We start from the raw sequence: 27,619 nt of genomic DNA, 5'->3' as shown, positions 1-27,619 counted from the left end.
TATCCAAAGGGCATTCAAAATTGGAATCAAGATATACATTTGATTACATTCTCTGAGAATCAAACCTGTGACATTTGCGTTGCAAGCGTTCCTATTTAATGTACAGGAATGCGTTTTTTAATTGGAGTAATTTTTTAATATATAAATATTTATTGTATTTATTCAGATTTTTATTATCTTATTAATTGTTAATTTTATACATTTTATATTTATATAGATGTTTTATTATTATGTATTAATTATTTTAGTAATTAATAATAAATTAATAAGTATATCTGATCATTATATTTTATTATTTTATTAGGTGGGGTGGTTTGGAACATTTTTGTCGTATATTTTCTGTGAGCATCTATTGGGGAAAAAAATTCCATTCTGATTTCGTTTCGTTTTTTGTTAAAATTTTTGTTAAAACAAAAAAATGCAGCCATCTTGAATCTTTCTTTGAATGATGTCAACTTCCTGATGTACTTACGACTCACTCAAAAGGACAAGGAGTTGATGGATCTCTCCATCATTATATCTTTAACTCGGTATATCGATTCCCCCCTCATTATCTTCCGTTCTCTCTCTTTGCAGATGTGTGACATCCGCTGCCTGCAGGATGTCAAACCTGTTGACTCATTCACCCCTGCTCATTCATAAATGATTCTTGACTGAGAGAATTCCAGAATAAAAACGACAGGTAGGAGAGAAAGAGAGCATGAGAGATGCTCTGTGTGTGAGTCAGAAGAGGCTAGTGGTCAGACTAAACACACCCATCCAATCCATCAGTCTTCATTCATCCTTCGCCCATCCTTCCATTCACACAATGAAAGCAGCGGGGAGGGAGGGATGGAGAGAGAGATGCTGCGATAGAGAGAGCATCCGCTGCTGCAGAAAACTGGGGGGGGGGGAGAAGCGGAGGAGGAGGAGGAGAGAGAGTGTATCAGTGCTGCCAGAGAAGAACGAAGAGCTACAGAGAGAGAGAGCGAGGGCAGGGAAGAAGGTGCGCTTCTCTTCGATTGAAACACTCACTCTCTGTCACATTGACAAGGTGTGTGTTCGGCTTCATCTCATTCTGTGTGTCTCTCACATACGCACATACAGCGGTGGCTCTGCAGAAACATGCTGTGAAATCCAGCAGCATCACTGGGACGACTCACGGCATCAGCGCAGCGCTGATATCATCGCTCAGAACTGACAATAATATCAAGGAGCAGGGAGGACAACTGCACAGGTATGACCGCAGACACCCAGACACACATGTGCTCGCCAACTGATATCTCCGATTTTTTGTTATCGTACTTATGTCAGGCAACACAAAAGACCTCATAATCTTGTTTTCACCTTCTCGTCCCTCTCTAAGGCATCACGCTGGGGTCCGCAGAGTACGCGGGCCGGCCAGAGGCCATGAGGCTGGTCCATAATGCAGAGAAACAGTCTTTCTCCTTTAAGAAGTGCTCTGCTTTCCAGTTTGTCAAGAGGAAGGTAAATGTGTGAGCGTGTGTGTGTGTTGGTTGCAGAACTTCTTTGGCTGGGGGAGACTTAAAGGTGTTGTTCAATCGATGACTTGGCCTTGACATGTTGCACTGTGGTGCGTATGTGGACAAACTTATCAGGCTCGAGTTGTTTCCATGATCATCCTTGCTTGATCATCAGCTCTCCTCTGAATATAAATAGCAGACACACAGAAATATAGACGTTTTAAGGTTTTTAAAAGTATTTTTCTCTATGGATGAAGTGAAGCATAAATATTTGTCTGCGTTCATGGATTTAGCTGGTGTTTATGGATTCAAAAAAGGGTTATTATGGTTAACTAAAACTATTAAAAACATTTCTGTTAAAGGGATAGTTCACCCAAACAATCTGTCATAATTTGTTCCAAACCTGTCTATGAATTTCATTCTTCTGCTGAAAACAAAAGAAGATATTTTGAAGAATGTTGGTAACCAAACAGTTGATGGGCCCCATTGACTTCCATAGTATGAAAAATACAAATACTATTGAAGTCAATGGGGTCCATCAACTGTTTGGTTATCGACATTCTCCAAAATCACTTATTTTGTATTCAATAGAAGAAAGAAACTCATACAGGTTTGGAACAACTTGAGGGTGAGTAAATGATGACAGAATTTTCATTTTGGGTGAACTATCCCTTTAATTGAAATAAAGCTGAAATAAAATTAAATATAAATATTAGTTGGAAAACTTAAAATGTTTAGAAATGTTGCCTTGGCAATAAACTGAAATAAGTATTAAAATAAAATTATTAACTGGAAATAAATAAAAACTAAAATTAAACTAAAACTGAAATAAAAATAAATTGAACCTAAATAGCAATAATATATATATATATATAAAAAAACTAATAAAATGACAAAGGCACATAAGGAAATTACCAAATATTAAACTAAAATGAACATGAAATCTAAAATAAAAGCTAATTCAAAATATCAATAAAACTTAAATATAATAACACTGATTCAACATATAGTGCATGTATGTATGTGGTTATTTGCGAACACTGTGTTTGATTTTTGGATAGGGATGAATAGCCGATAATAAAATGATATACTATTTTGTCTAAATAAATAGCTATATATATTATAAATATAATATAAATGTATGTATAAAAATAATAAAATATATAAAACACCAAAAACTAAAATCACTCATTTAGGTATCATAACATTATAATGTACATTATGAAACATGGATATGCATTTTGATATTTGCTAAATATTATATTTAACAGTATCATTAAATTAATAAATTATTAAATACTGTTTTTAAAGATATAAGTGAGCATTGATGACAACAAAGGTAATCTAAATGTAATGATTTGGGGAAATGAGCATATACAATTAAATATTCAATATCAAGCAATACAGTAAATTAACAAATTCTCTAAAATCAGACAATAACCGATATAGTTATATGCAATATTACTTATTTTGTGAGGTGTATATACACAATGGGCTGTTTGTGTCATAAGTGTGAGACTGACTCTATTTGTAAATATGCAAGTAATATTGCCATGTAATTTGATATTTATATTGTGATAAGAGATATTTATGGCTTTATTGTGTTTGCATTTAAATAAATGTTAAGAAAACAAAAAATTTTAATTCTACTATTCACATTTGATTTGTGACTGTTGCAGTGGCCAATATGAACATATTTTGAGTTATTTATTTGAATATAATGTATTTGTTTTGGTTATAGGCGAGAAAGTATGTGTGTGGTTTGGGATTGAGTACAGACTCCTACACACTCACACACACACACACACACACACATACACACACAGACGCACACAGCAGATGGAGTGTCAGAGAGTGACTCAGTGAGATGGTTTTGTTGGATTATTATGTATTTATGTGTACACCGAGACAGAAAAAGAAGGAATATTCTGGAGTGCCAAGGTTGATGTTTGTCTTTTGTAGGTCAGCTTGCAGCGTTGTCTCGTACGTGTGTAGCATTAACACAACCGGAGTGTGTTGTGGGTTTGTTACCTTGCGCTGTGTCTTTGCACTGAGCCGCACACAAACACTGATGTGTTTCTCTAGTGACTAAACGTTTCATGGTTGCTGAGTCATCAGTAGAGCCTGTGTTTGGAGTGGTTTATTGAGTTGCTGTTGCTTTAGCATTTGATTCCTGTAAGGAATGATTCATGTGCCTGACAGACCTGATCATAACAATAACATCCAGCACTAAAATTACATGCCATTTACAATTAAAATGTTTTATCTGAATTAATATGACATGACGAAATATTGATAAAAAAAATTCATACATTTTTATATATTATTGAGAAGAGAAGAGAAGAGAAGAGAAGAGAAGAGAAGAGAAGAGAAGAGAAGAGAAGAGAAGAGAAGAGAAGAGAAGAGAAGAGAAGAGAAGAGAAGAGAAGAGAAGAGAAGAGAAGAGAGAAAGGTCTTTGAAGCTTAAAGCAAAAAGACTCCCAAGTGCTAGTGTACAGCCACAGTGACATAACTTTGACAATCCGATCAAAGGAGAGAGAGAGGGAGAGAGAGGGGGGGGGGTGAATTGTTGGGATTCTTGCCTGTACAGTGTGATTGTTTATGTATGTAGGACATTGAGAAGCATTGTTTTCATTAATTATAGGATTTTCCCCATTGTTTTCCTCATTCTAAAAAAAGACAAAAGTTTGATTTTATAGAGCTTTGAGATTTTTTTTTTTTTTTTTTTTTTTTTTTTTTTTTTGTCTGGTTGTTTGGAAGCTGTATGAAATGAAGTGAGAAGTGGAAATATCTCGCCATGAGCCGCAGGATTTCCTGGGGCCTAGAAAATTGCTTTTCACTCAAGGGATTGAAGTCATTAAATGCATTGTAAACTACAAAGAAGACATACGACCCTGTGCCCTGCCTCTTTTAGTCAGTCACTGCTTGTGATTTGGAGGGCGCCTTTCAGATTTCATTGTTTAGCTTGTAAAGACATACACGGGTACGGCCCCGAGATCCCGTGTTCTGTTTAATCTGCTTGTACAGGAGCAAATGCACCACTCCAAAATTCACACTCACAGTTTGCCTCAAACAATAAAAAAAACATGGTATTTGATAACTGGGTTTCACAAGAGCCTTTTGCATAACAAATTTCTCCATCGCACATGACAGAAAAGCACAAATCTCTCTTTAATTTCTCAGTTGTTTCTCCTAGATTACATGGGTTGTAGATGGAAACTTTTACTTTTTACTTTACAATCTCTCAAGCCTTTTCTACAGTATCAGGAGAGATCTTAATGACTCAAACTGTCTGCAATCAAGTCAAACATTTCTTTATTAAATTATTTTATGTGATTATTTTAACTCAATACTCTTAAGGATTATTTTATATTTTTCTTATATTTTATTTTGTTCATTCACATTTTTTTTTTTTTTTTTTTACATTTTTCAAAACTCTTGAGCATTGTTGTTGTTTGTTTATATTTTTCCCTATTATTTTATTTCATTTTTTTATATATATATTTGACGTTAATTTATTTTAACTCAATAATCTTACAGTAAATGTTACCAGTCATTTGTTTCTATTGTTAGCTATCCTAAGGGGTTTAAGAGAAATATAAGACACAAAGCTGATTCTTAATAAAACAATGCTGAGAATGCTATTAAATATCCTGAGCTATGAAAGAGCAACATCTGGTTATAACACTCTCCTCTGGGATTTTAGATCCAAATCCAACATAATCTTCCCAGATGTTGTCAGTAGAACTCATGGTTTTATAATCATTTCATGGAAGTCAATTGATCTTTATTTATCAACACAGAATTTGCTTCCTGGAATTAGTTTGTCATGTGGCTGCTCCAGGGCAAGTTAAACCACCAAGCTACTGGTGTTTGCCACCCCTGAGCCTTGAATTATATAATGTGTGATGGTGCATGGTAATGTAATGATGCAAAACTCTGTCTTGTTTTGGCCTCAGGTGCGCAGGTGGATGAGGAATCCGAAGGTGAATGTGGAGAAGGTCCAGGATAAGGGCTACTTGTCTCCGTGTCCGAAATGTCAGGAGGGGCAGGACCTGTGGTACACGCACTTCCCAGCACCTTACGGCTGCTGCCACAACAGTCCTGGCAGATACTACCTCCCTCACCCCCCCAGCCCTCTCTATCAGACCTGTGCCCCCTGCACACCCTGCCAGGCAGACAAGAACAAGACATGCAAGGTCAGGAAACTGTCTGTTTATTAACCTTTCCGTTATCTGTTAATTGTTTATTCGTGCATCTATTCATCCTTTTGGAGTGATTATTAAGATTTCAGGCATCTTGAGTCTTTCTTGACTGACAATTAAAATTGCACTTTTTTGTCAGTAGACAGTGTCGTAATTGGTTGCATTTTATTTTGATGTTTTATTGGAACTAAGAGCTTTTAGATAAAAACTAAAAGATAAGTTTTATGGCGCTTTTCCACTACACAGTACCAGCTCGCCTCAGCTCAACTCGACTCGCCTCGACTCGACTCGGCTTTGTTTGGTTTTCCACTGTGTAAAAGTTGTACCTGTACCTGCTTCCAGGTACTTTTTTTCGTCCCACCTCCGGCGAGGTTCTGAGCGAGCTGAGGCGATACTAAAATGTGACGTGAAAACACGGCAGACTGCTGATTGGTCAGAGAGAATCGTCACTATTCACTGTGTCATCATTGCACGCGCCAGACGGAGTATCCTGAATAAAAAACAGCAAAAACAAAAACATCCAAAAACAGCATACACTCGATTTCCTCCATTGTCCTGTGTGTGTGGGTAGCGGGTGTGTGTCGCGTAGAAGATTAAGTCACGGCAGTTTCCTGCGGCGTCGCTATGACGACCAGGTACTATTGTGGAGGCACTATCTGCAATGGAAAACGGAGCGAAAAGCGAGCCGAGCCGAGCCGAGACGAGTCGAGTCGAGTTGAACTGGTACTGGTAATGGAAAAGCGCCATTAGACCAATTAAAAAACGATTCTCTAGAAACATTTGTTTGAAACATTTTGATGAGAGAAAGGAAAACATGAAGAAACACCTGGAATATTCTTTAATAAATTGCCAATTTATTTTACCTGGGTAAAAAATGCCTACTTACACTAAAAATATTTACATTTCTTCTTCATGTTCAATTAAATCTGATATTGTGATAAATACAAAGTTCTGTCTGGAACTGTAGATGGCGCAGGCTGATTGGTCCTTGACTCGATCTGCTTGCAATCAGATCATTCTCTATAAGGGACAGCTGATTGGTTGCTGCTGTATCAGTAGCCAATGAGCTCGCTGCTCAACCTTCAAATACATGGTCAGCATTTACTGTAGCAGTGCAGCGCGCTTTCAGAAACACTCCACCTGTGTAGATCTGCTATGGGTATTTCATGTACGCTATATTGATCAGCAGCAGCATGTCTTACTTGCTCACAGCAGTGTGTCGTGTATGTAATGGCAGTAGCAAGTCCTGCACTTACTCTACAGCAGCAGCAATAACAGCAGCAGCAGTGACCAAAACATCAACATTGTCAAACCATTACCATGCCAAACACAGGAATAGACAGAAATAAACTCCATGGTCCATCGAAAATTTGAAAGAAAATAAAAGGATTTTATGAATATTCAGATTGAAATGACCTCAGATAGCTTACCACAGTTTACAGCAAACGTGCTGAGAGTAACAATTATAAATAGGGTCTGGTAATTACTATGCCATATACTTCAGGACCTACAGAACTCGCTTTTGATGTAATTTTTATTTTTTATTCTGATCCCTTGCGGTGCAAGCTTTTAATCTTAGCGTGCCGTAGGGATGCATAAGAGGCTGAGCATGTTGTCTTTCCATTTAGCAATGCTAAACAGCTTCTCAGGGTTGGCCTGGGTTAGATGAGTTGAGCGCTCTCTCACTTTCTTCCACAGTTGCTATTCTGACTGTTTGATTGGCTCTCAGACAATGAGTATTAGAAAGATGACACAGAGCTCAGAGGGGGTCTGGATCTCAGTCATCCCTGCAGAGAGAGAGATCACATGACAGCATTTCTGCTTGCTATATGCAGCGTCAGTGCTGTTACGGTTTATGTAACAGACAGACAGTTTGAAATACATTCTGTTGTGTTGTTATGTAAGAATGTATTTATTTAGCAAACTTTCAGAAAAGTGCTGTGGTCAAGCTCTAGCTAGCACATTAACTGTATTAGCATATAATCTGATTATTTACAGAATTGCATAATAGTATGGAAGCTTCCAGGATGGAGAAATGTTAAGTGCTAAAGTTAGCCATTGCTCAGTGAGGGACTGTTAGCTTACGTGAGGGTGTCAGCTTAAAATGTTGATAATGTCAAACCAATTTCTATGATTTTATTAAATATGATGGTATGTTTTACAGGGAGACAAACCAAATAACATCACAGAACATCACAGTCCATTGCCAATACTTTAGCTAATTCCTAATTGCATCAACTGAAAGTCACAGGAAGTGGTTTTTGTTTGGACACTGCAAAAGACTAAAAGAATGGAAAGTTATGTTGGGGAATCTTTAAATTCTTTACCAATTAGAACAATATTCCCAAGAAAATATTAGTTTGAAACATTTTAATCAGGAAAATATGAAAATATGGAAAGGAAAATATGCAGAAACATTAGGGATATTCTTTAATAAATTGCCAATGTTTAATTTTATCTAGGTACATGACAAAATCCCTATATACACTGGAAATATTTTTAACATTTTATTTTAAACTGGAATACCCAAGAAATAAAAGGATTTTATGAAGCACATTTTAACAGCAACAAATAAAAAAAAAAAGTGAAGAGTTATGCAAATACACTTGAATTGAACTACATTTTTTATGTAATAAATAAGATATAACATAATATATGATATAAACAAGTATATTTAATACAAAGATTTAATACAGATTTATTATATATTTTAATTTTAAAATTACAAAGTAAATATTGTCTAGATAATATATTTTATTTAATAATTTGATTGACTTAATTATTTATAAGAAACAATGTGCTGTTTTTGACATTACTATTACTATTTATACAGAGCATAAATGGGTATATACATGAAAATATATATTCATCTTCATATTTTAGGATGGGGGTCCCTTGGATCATATTTGGGAATCATTCGATATAAAAAGTTTTTTTTTTTAAATAAACTAATTAACATTATTTCCATGTTTTAAATTACATAATATGTATAATATAATATTATAAAAATATATATTTTTACCCATAATAATAAAACACAGCTGTATTATTCCTTGCTCTCTCTTATACCGTATGTTGTTTTATTTGCAGCACTATATAGACAGACAGACAGACAGTGTCAAATAAATAACGATGGTTAAATAAACCTTTAGCCGTCTGAGGTTTGATAGATTTTGAGTACGATTGATTTAATAACCTCTTGCCTACTTCTCTCCTGCTTTGCCACAAACAGTTCTCAAAAAAACACAGAATAATGCCTGAGCTGTTTTATTCATGATAAATGTTTTTATTCATGATACATTTATTGTAGGAGCTACACAACTGTATATCAAGGTTAGGTTGGGTTAAAAATATGTGTCCTGACAGTGAGAATGGGAGAGGAGAAGAGGAAATATTATAGGAGAAAGATAAAGCGAGAGAGATGACACATCATTTTGTGTCCAGTCTGTCCTGAGGGTGAAGTTATGTAACGTATATCAGGGTGAGAATGACCGAATCGCAGCAGCAGCGTCTAGAAATGACTGAATTCATTCAGCAACCTGAGAGTAATATCTAATTCTGTTCATTCTCATAACCTGCCTTCATCATCACTGTCGGCTCGGATCTTTCGCTAATCAGTCATTGTTTTAATTGTTATTCTGAAGCTACGGCTCATTTTGGTTTTGCAGATAAAGTCCTTCCAAACTCTCCCCATGCAGTAACCTGGACATGTGATAGATCTGTATTGTGTTGCATTCATTTTGCTTTATTGACTTGACTGAGGAACATGATCGTGTTTTACAGTAGATGTTGCCTGGAAGGATTTTTATTTCACGCCCTGTGAAAATATGGAGAGCAGTGGGGCTCCTTCTCGCTCTGCGTGAGGGTTTTGTGCTTGTTTGTGTTTGTGGAATTAATGTGGCAGAAAGATGCAAGGAGCGGGAGGTTGTGCCGATGACTCATCGCTCATGTGGTCTGTGGTCAGATCACACAAACACACACACACGCAGGGCGAGTTTTTATAGTGCCAGGTTTTGCCGGTTTGAAATGAGCATAAAGTTTGAATGACCACATTGCGCTGGCCTTCAGATGGATGAGGCTTCTTCAGTACTGTGAGCCTGGGATGAGATATACTGTAGGTGTTTTATATGGAGTCTCTGTTAAATAATTACTGTATAAAACAGATTAGTTATGACTGATCATATTCTTCGCTGTAGAGTGTTTAAAGTAAACTGACAAAATGAGACCTTTTTAATATCTCATTAACACTTCTCTTAGTAACATAATTAAATGGAGACTTTTGCTTATAGCATCGCTTACTCACCCTCCTCGTGTCGTTCCACACCTGTATGACTTTCTTTCTTCTGCAGACAACAAAATAGTATATTTTTAAGAGTGTTTCAATTGTTTTTCAGCCATACAATAAAAGTAAATGGGGTTCAGAACAACATTAGAAAGAAGAACAAAGAAAGTGACATGTGATCCTGTTAATTTCTCAACTGTATCTCCTACACCCTTAAATATAAAGGTTCTTTTGTCACGGTCACCAGCCTAGTCACTACCTCCTTCACTACATTTCCCAGCATCCTCCTTGGCCCAGACCAATAAACCACTCACCTTGTGTTCCCTCATCATCTAGTCTCGTTTTACCCATGTGTGTGGAACCTGTAGGACCTTTATCTCCGTGTCTTCTTCCGTGTTACCTCCAGCGATCATCCTCAACATTCTTCTCCAGCGATTACATTCTGTGTTTGAGTGGATCCTCCTACACCGTCGAGGGAACAGTTCCAGATCTCCCTTCTGTCCCTGTCTCCTCACTGTGTCCTGAGCCAGAGTCCGTTCCTGAGCCTGAGTCCCGTCTCAAGATGGCCGCCACCACGCTTGAGCCCTCATCTCTGGAAAAGATGGCTGCCGCCATGCCTGAGAGTTTGTCTCCGGCCAAGATGGCCGCTGCCACGCCTGAGAGTTCGTCTCCGGCCAAGATGGCCGCCGCCTCGCTGCCAGAGCCCTTCCAGAGTCTTGTCCTGTCGAGACCGCCGCCCTTCCAATCTCGTCCCGTCGATGTCACCGCCAGGCTTGAGCCTGTTCTCGTGAGAGAAACGCCAGAGACTGTTCACGTCATGCCTGCCGAGCCAGAGACTGTTCATACCATGTCAGCCGTGCCTGTGTCTTCGGACAAGATGGCCGCCACCACGCCTGAGAATTCGCCGCTGGTCTCTGAGCCCGCTTCAGCCCACAAGCCAGCTCCAGAGTCCAAAACTCCACCCAAGAAAATTTTGGCTACCCATCCACCAAAATGGCTGTTTCCGAGACGCTCAGCTCTGAAACTGCCGTCTCCGCCCTGGCTGCCTGAAGGGATGTCTCCGCCCTGGCCGCCTGCACAGCCTGCTCCGCCCTGGTCTCCAAAGCTGTCGGCACCACCCTGGAGTCTGCATGCCCTGCTCACCGTCCTGATTTAGCTCCAGGACGCCCACCCCACCCTCCCCGGTTGCACCATCTACGGTGCAAGGACGCGCCGACCGGGAGGGGGGAGTACTGTCACGGTCACCAGCCTAGTCACCACCTCCTTCACTACATTTCCCAGCATCCTCCTTGGCCTACACCTGCACCTTCTTCACAATCACCTGCACCTGTCAGCAATCTCCCTCATTAACTTCACCAATAAACCACTCACCTTGTGTTCCCTCATCATTTAGTCTCATTTTACCCATGTGTGTGGAAACTGTAGGACCTTTATCTCCTGTGTCTTCTTCCGTGTTACCTCCAGCGTGTTATCATCCCCAACATTCTTCTCCAGCGTCTGTGTCCTGTGCTCTCCTCTCCCTTGTGTTGGCCATTTACCTGTTTGTCTGCCCATTGCTGCAAAATAAACTTTCACTTGTTCTTCTGTCTCCGGGTCCTCTGTTCCGTAACATCTTTACTGGGATCGATGGTTCCATGAAGAACCTATAACATCCATGGAATCTTTCCAATGCACAAAAGGTTCTTCAGGTTATTAAAATGTTCTATGCCTTTGGGGAAAAAAAAGAAGAACTGTGCATTGAAAGGCCCTTTTAGTAAGCCAAAATTTTGTTGCATCACTACACGGGAAAAACCCTTTTGGAATCTTTTTTTAAGAGTGTAAATGGCAATGAGATCAAATGGAGCACTTGTTCAAGTGTCCTTAGATTTTTCTCCTGAGAAAAAGACCCCAATAATCTTATATGTTTCCTCAAAAGCTCAGATTCAATCAAAAGTCGAAATGAACTCAAACATTTCTCAGCAAGTCTCCCAGGATCAAATGATCTAAGACATCCTAACCACATTAGTTTTATTGATTTATACTCTTCTGTTATTTTTCCTAAGGAGAAACATGCTAGACAACATTGATACTTCAACAAAAAGTCTCCTGAGCCATAAAAGAGCAACTTCTGAGCTATAAAATGTTCCTTTGTGCAAACACAACCACAAAAACACACACTTGCCTTCGTCTGTCCACAATCCAGAGCATGTGTCATTAGTTCCCGTAAATTCAAAGTTGTTTTGATGTGTCACTGGAAAAGCTCTGCTTTTAAACGGATAAAACCCTGCTGAGATGTTGTGGACTTTAGCTCCAGTTTTAGTATCATTGGGATAATATTATAGTTTATAGGCTATATAATGAGAAATGTTGCTGAACTAAAACATTCAAGTTTCATTTTATTTCAAGTAACAAAAATGTGTTTTTTTAGGTGGCGGGAGTAGTTTTAGTTAGCTTTAATAACCCTGATTAGCATGTCTTATTTTTAGTACACAACAGCATTTCTGTTGCATAAGTAGGTACAATCATGGCTTCTGGAGGCCAATTAGCAAAGTACTATTTTTATCTGTTTGTTCACGCATCTCATCTGTGGCATTGCAACCCTTATGACCCGTATGAATCTCTGGTTGGGGTTAATGAGGCTAATGGTTACTAGGTTTCAGGGAAAACACGTCACACAAAAGTGTTTTCACCAGAGCCCTTAAAGTGACAACATCAGTGTCAGTTCCAGTCAGACCTCCTGCGCTGGTTCAGGTGATTCTTTATCTCTGTTTTGGGCCACATGTCTTTCTCCGGCCCTTATACACCGTTGCATGCTATCTCTCTGGTGCTGTGCCAGTCGAGGGTGGCTCCGGGCCAAATTCCCTCTCACCTTCCAAGCGTGGGCTAGTGGTGTCAGCTGGATAGAAGTTCTTCTGAGGAAGTTTGTGACCTTCACCTACTTTATATATTTCCCGCTATAAAGTTGAAGGAGCTATTATATTTAGAGAGCTTTATACTGGTGCAGAAATGGCCTGAATCATTCTGTAATCTTTCCTGAATCGTTCTGCAATTCTGCTACAAAGAAGCACAGCGGGCTAATAGATTTTAGGGGGAGTAATATTTATTCTGTGGGAATGGAATACTTTTCTATACAGAGCGGGTTTAATTATGCTTATAGGATTTAGTGTGTAGGGCTTTGCTTAGCTACTTCAGGGACAAAAAACGCCCCAGAATTGAGCTAAATCTCAGAAAACCTGCCTTTGGGGACGTCTGAGGATGTTCTGGTAAAAATGATTCATGAGGAAAGTTTTTATTTTTAATTTTTATAATGACATGGTTTGTCTGCATTGATTAAAAATAGTATTAAATGAAAACAACAAAGGTTAAAGTATGTCATCATTTAGATAGCTTGGGTTGGAGAGACAAGACTTGCACGCTATAGCACTCATAAAATATTTTTAGCCTTTATGGAAACTGATAAATGTTAGTTTAGTTTACACATGACATATGTCCATGAACGTTTTGTTAAATCAACATCAAGATGTTATGTTAAATGTTAAATGAATGTATAAGGGAACCTCTTAATCTTAGTTCCTGTGACTGGTCACCATTTTTCTTTTTCACAGTTTTTAATCACTTTTTGCCTCCAATAGTTCATTTAAATGGTCCTGTGGTATGGCAAATTAATTTTTAAAAGTGTAAATCTTCCATTTTTTTTTGTCAATTATAGAAATGAATACTTAGCAAGGATAGAATCACGATTTTCACATAAATATTAAGGAGCACAACTGTTTTCAACATTGATAATGATAAGCAGCAAATCAGCTTATTAAAATGATTTGACAGCTTTGCATCACAGGAATAAGTTACATTTTGAAATATATTAAAAAGAGAACAGCTATTTTAAACTGTAATTGTATTTCACAATTTTACTGTTTTTACTGTATTTGTCATTAAATAAATTCTGCCTTGGTGAGTATAAGAAACTTCTTTTAAAAACTTTAAAAAGCCTTTTCAACAGTATAGCCTAGTGTATAAATATATATTGTATGCTTAATTGAAGTATGTAAAATGGTTATACATATTATGAATTCAAAATAAAGTATGAACTTAAGTGCATTTTAATGCTTTATGATTCAATTGAATTCATTGCATTTTATGCTTAAAGATAAACATATTTAAATAAATGTAATTTAAACCATTTGTTTAAGTAATATTTTTGCCAGGAACATTTTACACACCACATACAGGACAACTTCCCAAAAGTATTTCATGCTGCAGGTGAAGGACTGGAGACATTCGGTAGCTTTTGTTCCCAGCTGGGTTTCATGATGGGATGCAGAGGGAGGAAAAGCTTTGGGAATTCAATATAGGCTGATCCCATACAAGGGTTTGGGTCTAATCTCCTCAAACAGGGCTACAATGTGAGATTTACCCTCCATGGCAACATATGCGCACATAAACAGACATAAACACACCCCAGGTCTTCAAAAATATAATGACATTGTATTGACTAGAAAATCTCTGCCTGGTAAATACAGTCTGAGAGACTTTAGATAACAATAGCAGTGCAAAGCCTTGCATGAGAAATGCCAACTCAGATACTGTTTGGAGGAGAGGAGCGAAGGGAGGGAAGAGTTGCTGATTAACCATTTTTTATCTTAGCATTTTCCTGTAAGTGCACTTACATAATCGGCAGCTTTTGATGTTGAAATATTTGGGCCAGGCTGAGTGTGTGTGCACTAGACTAGGCCCTTAAGAAAGGCTAGTTGCAGTTCCGAGATCACCTTTCCCTGGAATCTGTGCTTCATTTCTGGCATCAAAGGCTAAAGAGCAAAGTGTGTCCTGATTATTGTGGATTATAGAATAAGATTGAGTCGCTGCAGTGACGTCTTTCACTGACCCTTGAGCTTTTATCAATACATATACAGATCTAGTCATAACTCTGATCTTTAGTGGTGAATGTGCTAAAAAGAAACTTTTGAATCAGTGTTTTATGCGATAATGATATATTCTTAGTGAATTTCCCCCTATACGTCTTGATTAACTTGATTATTTATTTACTGAGAAAAGCTAATTATTAAATGACAAAATATTTTTTTCTATTTATACTTTACTGTCTGACTTGTTGTGTTGTTTTTTTTGCATATAATGCTTACTCATGAGGTGGTGTGACACTGGTTAAAGTCTGAGCTGGTAACTAAACTTTTTTTTTAACAGTCAATCCTTTAACTATTATCATTATGGCCTTGAACGGATTTTTTTTTCAGAGAGATTGTTCCTCCTATTTACTGTGAGTCCCTTTTGGTAAAAGCATCAGCTAATTTACGGAAAAATTACGGAAAAGTTTTGTTACGTTTTGAGGTAGACAAGTTTTTTTTTTTTTAAGAAGTCTCATAGGGTGAAAATTTGAAAATATTTTTTTAAATAACTGACCCCAAACTTTTGAATGGTAATATATAATAATTTATTTTGACTTTAGTAAAATAACAATATAAAATCAATTATTTATAAACAATTATTGTTATCTTTACAGTATCACTGTAGATTGCTCACACGGTATATATAAGTACATGTTCCAACATGATCAACATCTTTGTTGATCCTTGAACAACATTTTAATCAGCCAATCAGATTTGAGGGACAAGTTTACAGTTTATGTCAAGTTTAGGTTTACCACCAGGGTTAGGTGCTTCTACATCAGTGTTATTTATCTATCATTCCCCTCTGATTTGAGGGATAACTTATGGGTACGGCTATAAGTTTAGGCATAGGGATATGGTTAGGACTACATTTTCAGAGAAGAATGTTGTTCAAGGATCAACAAAATATGTCTCATTTGGCAAAATCATGGTGACCCGCAGTATTTACAGGTCTTCATACATGATAATATAGATTTTAGGAAGGGGGCTACTTGCAAGGGGATTTTTTCATCATATTTGGGGGTCCTTGGCATCAAGTTGTTGGGAAACCAGTAAACTAAATGATTAGCTGTTTAATCGCTTTACCTCAAGGCTTACCTCGTTTGTGTTTTTCAACAGGTGAGAAAATGGAAGATGCTCAGTCGACATCACAATGATAGTAAGGTGAGGGAGGCAGAGTCAGATGGGCATGTGATCTGTCCCTGGGTGATGTCACCCCTGCTGGGAAGCCCCGTTCTGCTGGAATGCTGCATCTGCAATGGGCCCTTCATCACTTACGGGCACGAGGAGGCATGGCAACCACGTCAGCGCACACAGGTCAGCACAGAAACACAAACGAGTTACAGTGTCTCATGCAAAATGTATGAATATCAATGCATTAGATGAAATGTAAAAAAAGTACACTTTTCAAGCAAAATATTTCACTAAAAGCTTCTACATTTTTAAATCATAAAACAATAGATACACTCTAAAACAATGCTGGGATGTTTCAACTCATGTTTGGGTCAAATATGGACAAACCCAGCCATTGGTTTCAATTTTTTTATGAAATTTTAAACCCAATGGTTGGGTTTGTCCATATTTGACCCAAACATGGGTTGAAACAACCCAGCATTTTTTAAAGAGTGCATAAAAATAAGACATTTGGATGCCTTCTGGTTGTCAAACCTTGTGAAAAATTTCTGGAAGCATTATTTGTTGACATTTGCGCCCATTTTCCATTTCTCGTCAATCTTTCTGGACTGAGCTTAATTTAGCCTCTTAGTTGTTTACACAAGATAAAAAAGAGCAGTGAGACACATGGGCCAGGAAAGCTTAGCGTAGGTGCATGTGCAAAGATGTTAATACTATCCCTCACATATTTCAGCATTCTGTTTGCCCGCTCTCCAGGGAGGTTATTAAAGAAGTGGATATGGGTAATTTCTCTTTCTGTCGCTCTCTCTCTCTCTCTCTCTCTCTCTCTCTCTCTCTCTCTCTCTCTCTCTCTCTCTCTCTCTCTCTCTCTCTCTCTCTCTCTCTCTCTCTCTCTCTCTCTCTCTCTCTCTCTCTCTCTCTCTCTCTCTCTCTCTCTCTCTCTCTCTCTCTCTCAAGCTCTCTCTCAAGCTCTCTCTCATCCTCTCTCGCTCACTTCACACAGAAAGCTTTGCTGCTTGGGTGGAAAACTGTATACCGGATGTCAGATCATTAAATTTTTTGCAAACTGTAGATTAAGACCGATGCGACAGTCCATCTGGACGTCATCACCTTTCTCAGTAAATCTAAGGCACATTATTAATGAAGCAAAGTCCTATTTCTAAGATTGTTAGAAATGCAGTTTCGCTGAAAAATAAACATTTAGGGAAACTCATCACATTCAGTGATGTTACTTCCTTAAGGACCATGCAAGGCCTCATTCTGTCATTAAACTTGTGTATAAGTCTAAAGAGACATGCAATATTAACACAACAAAAGAATGTTTTCATTGAAGACACGTTGCACTGACCTACATTACTTTTTTTTTCCCAGGCAATGGACCTCTACTACCATGGAGACCCTGAGTCTGATTATTGTTGCCCTTCTGACACCAGTAAGTATTTTCAACCAGTCTTTTCTTCCTTTCATTACCTTCATTTCCACAATCTCCTTCTCTTTCTCAACATTTTCTCTCATTCACTCATCGTCATAATTCCCTCAGGATCTCTCTACGATTGGTCAGCACAGTTGAGTTCCTTCTCTTCCTTTTTGAGTTGCTTTGTTTCTTCTCTGTTTTTCTGTTTTGCTGGTAGAAGCATAACCCGTAATCACCTTGATCCATGTAGGCTTAGAGTTGAACCTTTAATAACTATTTTTAGGTAAGTGCTCAAAACAGCACTTCTGTGAATAAAGCACTCCTACACTATTCAACTGCAAACACTCAACACCACCTGGTTATGGTACAAATGCACCACACATATCAAGTGCCTGTGAACATGCATTGTATTTGCTAAACTGACACTGCTAATATTTTATGTATAAGTGTGATTATTCAATTAGAGGAACTTTTATTCGCCATAGGATGATTTTAAAGGGAAAAAAATATCTAGTTTCAAAGGATAGAATATAATAGATTTGAATTGTTCAAGACATTTTTCCTTTGACTTCTTCAATTTTGGGCTTGTTTAACTTTTTGTATGTAGGAAATTGATCAAATATGCACTTTTACTTTGCACTTATATAACAAATAAATACTGTACATAATAAAATGTTTTCATTTGGAATTTAGGATTTTTTTTTTAATTATTAAAAGTGACCGTAAAGACATTTATAATGTTGCAAATGATTTATATTTCTAGTATATAGCTTTTTATTCATCACAAGAATCCTGAAAAACTTTTTTCACAAAAATCTTAAGCAGCAAAACTGTTTTCAACATTGATAATAATTAGAAAAGTTTCAGCATATTAGAATGATTTCTGAAGGATCATGTGACAGTGAAGACTGGAGTAATGATGCTGAAAATCCAGCTTTGCCATCACAGGAATAAATGACTGATAATTTTTAAATATATTAAAATAGAAAATGGTTATTTTAAATTCTAACAATATTTGATAATATTACTGTTTTTACTAAATAAATGCAGCCTTGGTGAGCATACAAGACTTCTTTCAACAACATAAAAACATCTTACCGACCTCAAACTTTTGAACAGTAGTGTAAGTTTAAGTTTATATTGGGTTATGACGTAAATTAGAAGTGACATAGAAGCGGTTTCCTGTTTGTTTTATTTTCCATGATATCAAGTAGTCAAAAGGCCCTAATTAATAGCTCAGCCATAAATGATCTGTTGCTGACACTGTGGATAAAAGATTTTCAAACATTCCTTAACCATGACATGGTTGTATAATACCAGTCATTTAAAGGTTACGTGATAAGCTTATCTGGAAAAAAAGCAAATGAAAAATAATTGATTTATTACCTTTATCTTATTTCTTTGGAAAGTAGATTTTCCCTTGTTATATCACAACACTGAACCTAGGACAGTTACAGAGAGGACCGTGTCCTGGGACCAGTCAGCTGGTTTAAATGTGTTTCCCATTTAAACAAATCATGCCAGAGTATGGAGTTCTCCAGAAATTAGGGAATTTGAAATCACTTGTTTAGCAGTCTCATAAATGTGTAATTTAGTACAATCCCTATGAACTACAGTACATCTTTAATACATTTGTTTGTGTTCACATAACATTGCTCATACACTAAATCTGTCTAAATGATCTCATAAGCTCCAGAGTTTCTCCTGATGCAGTCATTGCAGGTGTGTTTGTGTATGCACATATTTGTATGCATTCATGCGAATGTGTGTGTCTGAGGGAAATTGCATAATGCTCTTGAAACCAGTGTATGATTTAAGTCCACATTAGTATGCATAATGTTTTGGTCCTCCTGTATTGAGTTCTTAGCAGTATTTAAATAAGATTTTACGTAATCTCCATCATCCAACATAAATAAACAAAGTGGTTGGACACTTAAGACTGAAGCCCCGTTGATCTCTGTGAGCTCCCTCTGTCTCTCTATCCTCTCCCAGACCTCTATTCACTCACACACTTCCTATTTACACAATGAGAGATTGAAAAAGACGAGAATCTGGATGAGATGAGCACAAGGAGACAGAAGGGGAAGAGAATCAAAATAGAGAGTATTGAACTGCAAACTTAGTTTCTAAACATTGCATAAAACTGTTGCGAAAAATAGACACCTATGAAAGTAATTTATGACAGTGGTGAAGAGAAGCGTGGCGTATGGTAGGGAAAACCAGGGCTAGTTATCACGCAGCAAAGTTGTCACATGTTTTAAATGTTATACACAACAATGCTGTGCTTGTAAACCACACTCCCCTGGTCTCAAGAGGCGCGACTGACACTAGCAACTGCAGTCTTAAGCGTCCTTGTTAGTGTGCCCGAGGCGATGTACATTTGGTGTCGTGACCCGGATGGGAGTGAGGTTTAAAGGTGAACTAAGTAACTTTTTTACCTTAACCAAACAGTCATTGGAATAGTTATATGATTTTTTTCGGGTTGAATGGTGGTCGTCTCGCACCCCCCAAGTGCCTGTGAGCCGAAAAACCACCCTTGCAACTTTGGGCCGGCGGGCCGCCGGCCTCAGCGTCAGGAAGTATCGCGTGATATCAGGTCTCGCGATGTAACAAATTGCTTTACGGCACTGCACACATACACTATCTAAACATTTATATGCTAGCCTTCTGTGTATCATACATACCTCAGTGGACATGGCTCCGTGCGTTCGCTGGGTTCTTTGAAAACAAATGCACATGACGAGCGGGAGAAGATGGGAGGGGGGAGAGTCGCCAACGAGTTTCGACAACAGTGTTGTCAAATATCTATTCCGAAGCTGTAGGGGGAGCTCTGTAGAGAAACCCCGCGAGCAAAAAGCGAGAAACCAGCGAAGAAATCGGCAAAGCTGCATAGTTCCGCTTTAAGGGGGTTAGTGTAATGGACGTAAGCCAGTAAGAGCTGTGTGTATAAACCTCACTCCCCTGGCCTCAAGAGGCGAGCTAGCTAGCGACTGACACTAGTGGTTACAGTCTTTAGCATCCTTGTTAGCACACACGCCTCCTATGCAGGTGTTGTGCCAAATTTCGACCCCCGCCAAATTATTCCCCCTATTGGTAGGTTTAGGATTAGTTGTGGGGGAGTTGGTTAGGATTAGGGGTGGGATTAGGATTAGGCAATCAGGTACTGACTTAAACGAGGGGGGGGGGGGGGGTAATAATTTGGCAGAGGGTCGAAATTCGGCACAACACCGGAAACCCTTTGTGAATTATTTTCTTCATAATTGTTGTAGTGTTTACATTTGGCGGAAAAGCTGATATTATATATTATTACAATAAAGGTAGGCTAAGTTTTTATTGTGACAATTCATTCCTCAATCAAACCTCATTCAATGTGACAACTTGCCCCGGTTTAAAGATTATGTTCAGTGTTTTATGTGTGATCATTTTCATGCTTCGTTTTTCTAATAACTTAAGTGTTTGAGAGGTTCGCTTCATCATGTTTGTTTCATCTGAATTCTCTTATTCAGACAGAAAAATACAAAACTTAAGGTACACACTCCATTCTCGCATTGAAAGTCCCCTCAATGGTCTCAATTGTGTCGCACACGCCATTGATGCACAAAATACTCTGTTGAGGTAGGCAACTGACTGGGCTTTGACAGACAGACTTCAAGACCGTTTAGCTCTGGCTCCGCTTGAAAATAGTGAAGCACATTGTTGGAGCAGGGCTGGAGAAACTCCGCCCCGCAGATATCCGGTTTCAGATCAGCCCTGGTGGAATGCGACGGATTGAGAAAATCCTTTCACCTCCAAACTTCCTCATCAAGCCTGTCTGCTGCTCCTTACTCTTTTCATTGACCCTATGAAAGACAAAACTTCACCGCTCACATGTAAGTTGAATCTCGCCGAAAATATCGCGGAAAGTTTGTACAATGGAACTGTTTTAATTTAAATGATGGTCCGCTTATTGAGGCGGTACTGGAGGCATCTCTAGGTGCGTTACCTCAGGGGCAGTGACCTGGTTTTTACACTGTATTCATATCTATATTGGTTTAGTCTGATATGGGCACTTGGCTCTGCCTTTGCCAAATATATGAAACGCTAGTCAGTCTCGGCTCTCATATTTACAGATATTTACAGCACAATGAGAACTTCGGCGGAAATAAAAGGTTTGTAGGCTACTTTTTCTCGAACGTTATTCATAATAAACCGGTGATATGTGTAGGTTATATAACCCAATTGGCCAATGTAGGCTATTTAATAGCCTATAGCGATTTATTCAAAACATCTGGAAGGTGGGAACGAGCATTCAAACTTTTTAGGATATACGATATGGTTACTTAACAGTGTAGGCTAGCACCTTACAAGTTTGAGCAACGTCAAAATGCAGATCAAGTGGATGTTCATTATAGCCATCATGTTGTATTAATTCATGCTTTCTTGCACTGTATCATGACTGATATGTCTAAATTGTCACAATAAAATAATATTTTGGGGATGTATACTTTAGGCTATCTTTATTCAATTAATGTTGTTAGGTGCTATAGTAATTTTCTACTAATAGCTAATACTGTGAGTCTGTGACTCGAACATTTGTCACTCGCTGTTGACTCGAATGCATTTTGTTGTAAAGCTTTGGTACAGTGCCACAAGCTACTGTAGCCTAATGTAGTTTTTTTTTTTTTTTTTTTTGCCACAACCCAACCATTAATCCAGTCATTTATGAGTTTGAATCTTATTGAGGCTTATTTTTTTAGTGTTATATATATATATATATATATATATATATATATATATATATATAATTTATGAGTTGGGTATGTGAGTGGGGCATGACATTGTGTAACTGTGGCAAATGGAAGTTCATGATCTTGTGTACATATCACGGGCTCTAAATGACAGAAGGAAAGAATGCAGAAGAATGCTTGCATTTTCCTGGAAGCAAGTTAATGCAGCAAAAGTCCGACTCATTTCTGCGAATTCGTTTTGAACACCCATTCAAAAACTAATTAAGCCATTTTTGCGTCATGACATTATTAGGCCTTGACATCGCGGTGTGGAAACATTTAATAGCCTATGTATGCACATTTTTTAACGTTTTATTTATAAAAATGTTTATTGTAAACAAAAATGCTCTTACTATCACTATCATCGGTTACTTCTCATTATTCAGACATGTCGACAGAGATCGTTATTCGTGAGTTGAGTTGACAGAACGGTTCGGACTGAATCATTTTGATTCGTGATTGAATCGTTCGGACTATTTTTGTAAACCGGTTCAACCGATTCATTTGAAAGATCCGACACAAAAGAACGGTTCTTTCACCGTTAATTCAGTCGGTAGTTTTCCAACGAGTACTGAAGTTTGGCTCGAATCCCGTTGCTTTTGTCTCATTCATGCGTCATCTGTCACAACGATTAAATTGGTTCTTTGAGAGAAAACGTGAGGGGAAAGAGCGAAATAGTGAGCTAATATAGGATTCATTGACATGTGCACTCGTGAATGGCATGTATTCTTTTTACAGTTGTATACTGAACAGACACGTTGTTTTCATTGAGAGTGTGCAGCAAGACTGGGGTTGTATTATGACAGGCAGAGGTTTTTTTTTTTTAAATAAAAGAAAAGTGCAGTGACTCATTGGCTCAAGTTTTGTATCGATTTTGAACCCTTCTAACGTTGCCCTCAACAGAACATGTAGTCCTGCTGAGCTTGTTAGATCCGGGAAGATCTTGTTTTCAACTGCATGTAAACATTAGATTTTGAGGCGTGACGTGCTCGTGGTGTACCCTTCACTCACAGCTGTCCCCCTCATAGACGTCACTGCTGACTACGACAGACCACGCCCCCTAAGACGGAGACTTGCGTCAGGACACGCCTCCTCTTTAAGAGTACAGACAAAGCCACGCCTCTTAGCGGAAAGCGATCTCTAGCCTCCTCCCCCAGCCTTTTAAATAGTTGGAACAGTAGTGTAGGAGTTCAGTAGCGCTTTGTGTCTTTTTGGTTACTGGCCCGGAGTGGAAAACTACAATGACAATTCAAACGGAGACGAGCGTTCCAGCTCCAGACTTGACCTACTCTAAAACAAGAGGACTAGTAGCTAATCTCAGTGGTAGGCTTTGTTTTTCAGTGAATTGAATCTCTTGAGCCAACTTTAGCAAATTAAGGGAAGCATATTAAGTGATCTTTCTTTTAAATGTATTCTCTCTCTCTCTCTCTTTTATGTGCAGCCTTTATGAAACAGAGAAAGATGGGACTGAATGACTTTATCCAGAAGCTTTCCACAAACTCTTATGCATGCAAGCAGTAAGTTTATTTTATGTACATATGTAAAGAAATGTAAAGATGTTTTTTTCTACTTTTGCCAAGGTTATAATTATAGCAATTATAGCTAATATGCTTTCAATTAAAGGCTTAAAATGCATTTGTTTTGTTGAAATAACTCACCAGGCCATATATTATTTACAAATTATTTTAAAATAGTTACTATTTATTTTTAACTTTTTTACATTTCTACATTTCTTCTTGTTTGTTTGCTGAACTGCCCTTGTTAAAACTTTGCATCTGATCTTTTCTTCTTGCAGTCCTGAGGTCCAGTCCATCTTGAACTTGACACCTCCACAAGATGCTGAACTGATGAACAGCAACCCTTCCCCACCGGTATGTTGTTTGGCCATTGAAAGCATGTGTGATTATGCACAATGCATATTTCTACAAAACAATGTCTGAATCATATTTGTCTAATCATATCTCTCTCCTCTACAGCCAAGTCCTTCTCAGCAAATAAACCTCGGTCCTTCTTCCAACCCCACCGCCAAACCGTCGGACTTTGACTTCCTCAAGGTCATCGGAAAAGGCAGCTTCGGCAAGGTTCTTCTGGCCCGCCACCGGAGCGATGAGAAGTTCTATGCAGTCAAGGTGCTGCAAAAGAAAGCCATCTTGAAGAAAAAGGAGGTATGGGATCATACAAAGCAATTCACTTCTTTTGTCAAGCAGTAATATGTAGAATGCATTGGTTGCATATGCACCCTGAAGTATGTTAGACCTCTTATCATGACCTCTAACCTCAGGAGAAACACATCATGTCTGAGCGCAACGTGTTACTGAAGAATGTCAAGCATCCTTTCTTGGTGGGCCTGCATTACTCCTTTCAGACTGCTGATAAACTCTACTTTGTACTGGACTACATCAATGGCGGAGAGGTACGTAATTTAATTTGCATTGTTTTTAAGAAGTTACACAGCAGATAGAAGAATATTTGGTCACACTTTAGAGGTCCAATTCTCACTATTAACTAACTATTAACTACGACTTTTGCTTCAATGAACTCCTAATTACTGCTTATTAATAGTTAGTAAGGTAGTTGTTAAGTTTAGGTATTTAAGGGGTTGAATATGGTCGTGCATTAGTATGTGCTTTATAAGTACTAATAAACAGCCAATATCATATTAATATGCATGCTAATAAGCAACTAGTTAATAGTGAGAATAAACTAAAGTGTTACCGGGTATTTATTTTTACTCGAAACACTACTTTTTGGTGAGAACATACTATGAATGATTTTTCTATTTATGGAGCTGTGGTTTGCCAACTTTTTGTCTAATTCTAGAAGAGCAATATTGACAAGAGAGAGTGATAAAAAATAGATTATTGGAAGGAGACAGTGAGGTAGATGCAGACAGAAAAGGGATATCCTGTCATGAGAAGCAAAGAGGAGCGGCTGGGCTCTGAATAGGAAACTCTCCTCAGGAAATGGCTGGGAGGGGAAAGTGTGTGAGGTGGGGGGAGCCAGATTTAGCAGATGTGGTGGTTTAGACTCGATCTAACTCAACAGACATCTCTGAGGGGCTGCGGAGGGGGCGTTCTCATTTCCTGCCATTGTTCAGGATTGCAGAGTCTAGAAAGCCTTGATTAAGTGTGTCATTCAGGATGTGGAATTCACAGCCTAATCGGTCTCCTCTTTCTCTTTGTCTTTCCATAGCTGTTCTATCACTTGCAAAGGGAGCGATGCTTTCTGGAGCCACGTGCGCGGTTCTACGCAGCCGAGATTGCAAGCGCCTTGGGGTACCTGCACTCGCTGAACATCGTGTACCGAGACCTGAAGCCAGAGAACATTCTCTTGGATTCACAAGGACACATAATCCTGACTGACTTCGGCCTGTGCAAAGAGAACATAGAACCCAATGGAACAACATCAACATTCTGTGGAACACCAGAGGTAAACGCTTTTATTGGTAGACAACGGCTGCTTTCAAACAATGCCATCGCATTTGCAGTCGATAAGCGAACTCGTCTTGATGTTTCTCTGTTTGTCTTGCAGTATTTGGCACCGGAGGTGTTACACAAGCAGCCGTATGACCGGACGGTGGACTGGTGGTGTTTGGGTGCAGTGCTGTATGAAATGTTATATGGCCTGGTGAGTTATTTCAGCAAAATAAATGCACTTCATGTCAGTTAGCTAACTTAACTGAATTGGAACTGACTTGAGTACTTGGCTTTTTACATGATTGCTGACTGTTTTTATGGTTTCTCCACAGCCTCCGTTCTACAGCCGTAACACAGCGGAAATGTACGACAACATCTTGAACAAGCCGCTGCAGCTCAAACCCAACATATCCAACGCTGCCAGACACCTGCTGGAAGGCCTGCTGCAAAAAGACCGAACCAAGAGACTGGGCTTCACTGATGACTTTGTAAGTGTGTTTGAATTTTAGCAAAGTCTTTGCCTGATTATATCAAATAGCAGTTTGTTGATCTTATATCTAATGTATCTTCTATTTCACTTTTGTAGACTGAGATCAAGAACCACATGTTCTTCTCTCCCATAAACTGGGATGACCTAAATGCCAAGAAGCTGACACCGCCCTTCAACCCTAACGTGGTACGTTCCAGCGCTCTTCTTGGTTGACTGTGGGTTATGACCACATTGCACTGGATGTTAGAGATAAGAAGGCCCTAGTCATGCTGGCATCATTTGTGATAAGAGAACGCAGTTAACATCCAGCAATACATTGCAACTTCTAACCAGTTTATTGCAATGTCAATTTGTTGTTTCAGACGGGGCCTAATGACTTGCGACACTTCGACCCCGAGTTCACAGACGAGCCGGTGCCAAATTCAATTGGCTGCTCCCCGGACAGCGCTCTAGTCACAGCCAGCATCACGGAGGCAGGCGAGGCTTTCCTGGGATTCTCTTACGCCCCTGCCATGGATTCCTACCTGTAGCCCGTCGAAGCAGAAACCTCATCCCATAGACTTTGACCTGTAGCTCATTACCATGGAAACACTGTCCCATGGATTCACACCTGTAGTGCATCACTATGAGAAAAGAAAGCCCGTCTCATTTCCCTGCCTCCAGATAGGGGGCATTTGCACATGGCATATGGCAGCTCAAAAGGCCTTTGTTAAAAGGCCCGAGTTTTACACATTAAAAAAAGACTCGTCATCTTCATCGTCTGCATCCAAATGCACGATTTCTCCTCCGCTTTCACCCCAGGTTGTGTCAGACAGACAGATGGGGAAAAAGAACGAGAGAAGATTGATGCTGATGGACGTTTGTTATGTACTTTTCCTTTCTTGAGATTTATTTCCAACTTATTCACTTTTATAGGATTGTTTGTGCTAGACTTCAGTGTTTTGGATGGATTGAATGTGTGTGTAATGTGTATGTGCCTTCATTTTAACACCCCTTCACACATGTTTGTTTAATCTAAATCATGTGATCTGGCATGTCAGTCCGTGTCAGATATAAAGTACAGTCAACATGACGCTAAAACCACTAAAATATATCAGCATCTGATGTGTCTGTAATCTTTCAGTTACGCGTCTGGGATCAAGTTGCACATTTATCTTCCTAATTTAAAGAGCACTTCCTTTTTTTGTGTTTTTTTTTTGTTTTGTTTGTTTGTTCTTTTGACTTGAGCGGAAGGTGCTAGAGGAATGTGCTGCTGGTGTTTGTAGATACGCACCTGGACCAAGGAATACGACGTCTCTGTCCCTCCTTAGTCTTCCTAGGATGTACAGTAATCGTAACAGCTCAGAAATGGGCCAGTTTGTCTGAACATCACATTCCATGGAATAAGACTGTAAAAGTTATTTAAGTTTGTTTGTACATTTTAAGGTCTATGTATTAGTTTTAATGTCTATGGAACAAAAACCTAATGTATGCTTATATGTAACTATAAATGTACTGTAAAATTGTAAAATGTTTGAATCATGTGACCTTGTTTGGTTCGCAATAAAACTTTATGGTTATTTTTCCCCA

General features: G+C 38.5%; 1 protein-coding gene across 5 annotated transcripts; it reads left to right on the top strand.

Annotated features, from left to right (window-relative positions):
• Nucleotides 1–954: 954 nt before the first annotated feature.
• Nucleotides 955–27,619, top strand: sgk1 (serum/glucocorticoid regulated kinase 1). 5 transcript variants are annotated; one of them, XM_081387328.1, is made up of 14 exons: nucleotides 955–1,216; nucleotides 1,346–1,467; nucleotides 5,423–5,662; nucleotides 15,950–16,147; nucleotides 17,336–17,396; nucleotides 23,586–23,661; nucleotides 23,940–24,015; nucleotides 24,121–24,309; nucleotides 24,426–24,557; nucleotides 25,337–25,573; nucleotides 25,676–25,771; nucleotides 25,893–26,048; nucleotides 26,147–26,236; nucleotides 26,413–27,618. In XM_081387328.1, the coding sequence occupies exons 2-14, from the start codon at nucleotides 1,390–1,392 to the stop codon at nucleotides 26,578–26,580; spliced, it is 1,797 nt and encodes a 598-aa protein (XP_081243454.1). In that variant the 5' UTR covers nucleotides 955–1,216; nucleotides 1,346–1,389; the 3' UTR covers nucleotides 26,581–27,618. The 5 variants fall into 5 exon arrangements, with proteins under 5 accessions (XP_081243454.1, XP_081243457.1, XP_081243456.1 ...); XM_081387330.1 differs by lacking the exons at nucleotides 955–1,216; nucleotides 1,346–1,467; nucleotides 5,423–5,662; nucleotides 15,950–16,147; nucleotides 17,336–17,396 and adding exons at nucleotides 21,163–21,247; nucleotides 23,173–23,467 and having other exon boundaries at nucleotides 26,413–27,619; XM_081387331.1 differs by lacking the exons at nucleotides 955–1,216; nucleotides 1,346–1,467; nucleotides 5,423–5,662; nucleotides 15,950–16,147; nucleotides 17,336–17,396 and adding an exon at nucleotides 20,976–21,247.

The sequence above is a fragment of the Scardinius erythrophthalmus genome, assembly GCF_964197995.2.
Source record: "Scardinius erythrophthalmus genome assembly, chromosome: 15".
NCBI lineage: Eukaryota > Metazoa > Chordata > Actinopteri > Cypriniformes > Leuciscidae > Scardinius > Scardinius erythrophthalmus.
The sequence above is the reverse complement of the archived record's forward strand: the minus strand, read 5'-3'. Positions and strand labels throughout refer to the sequence as shown.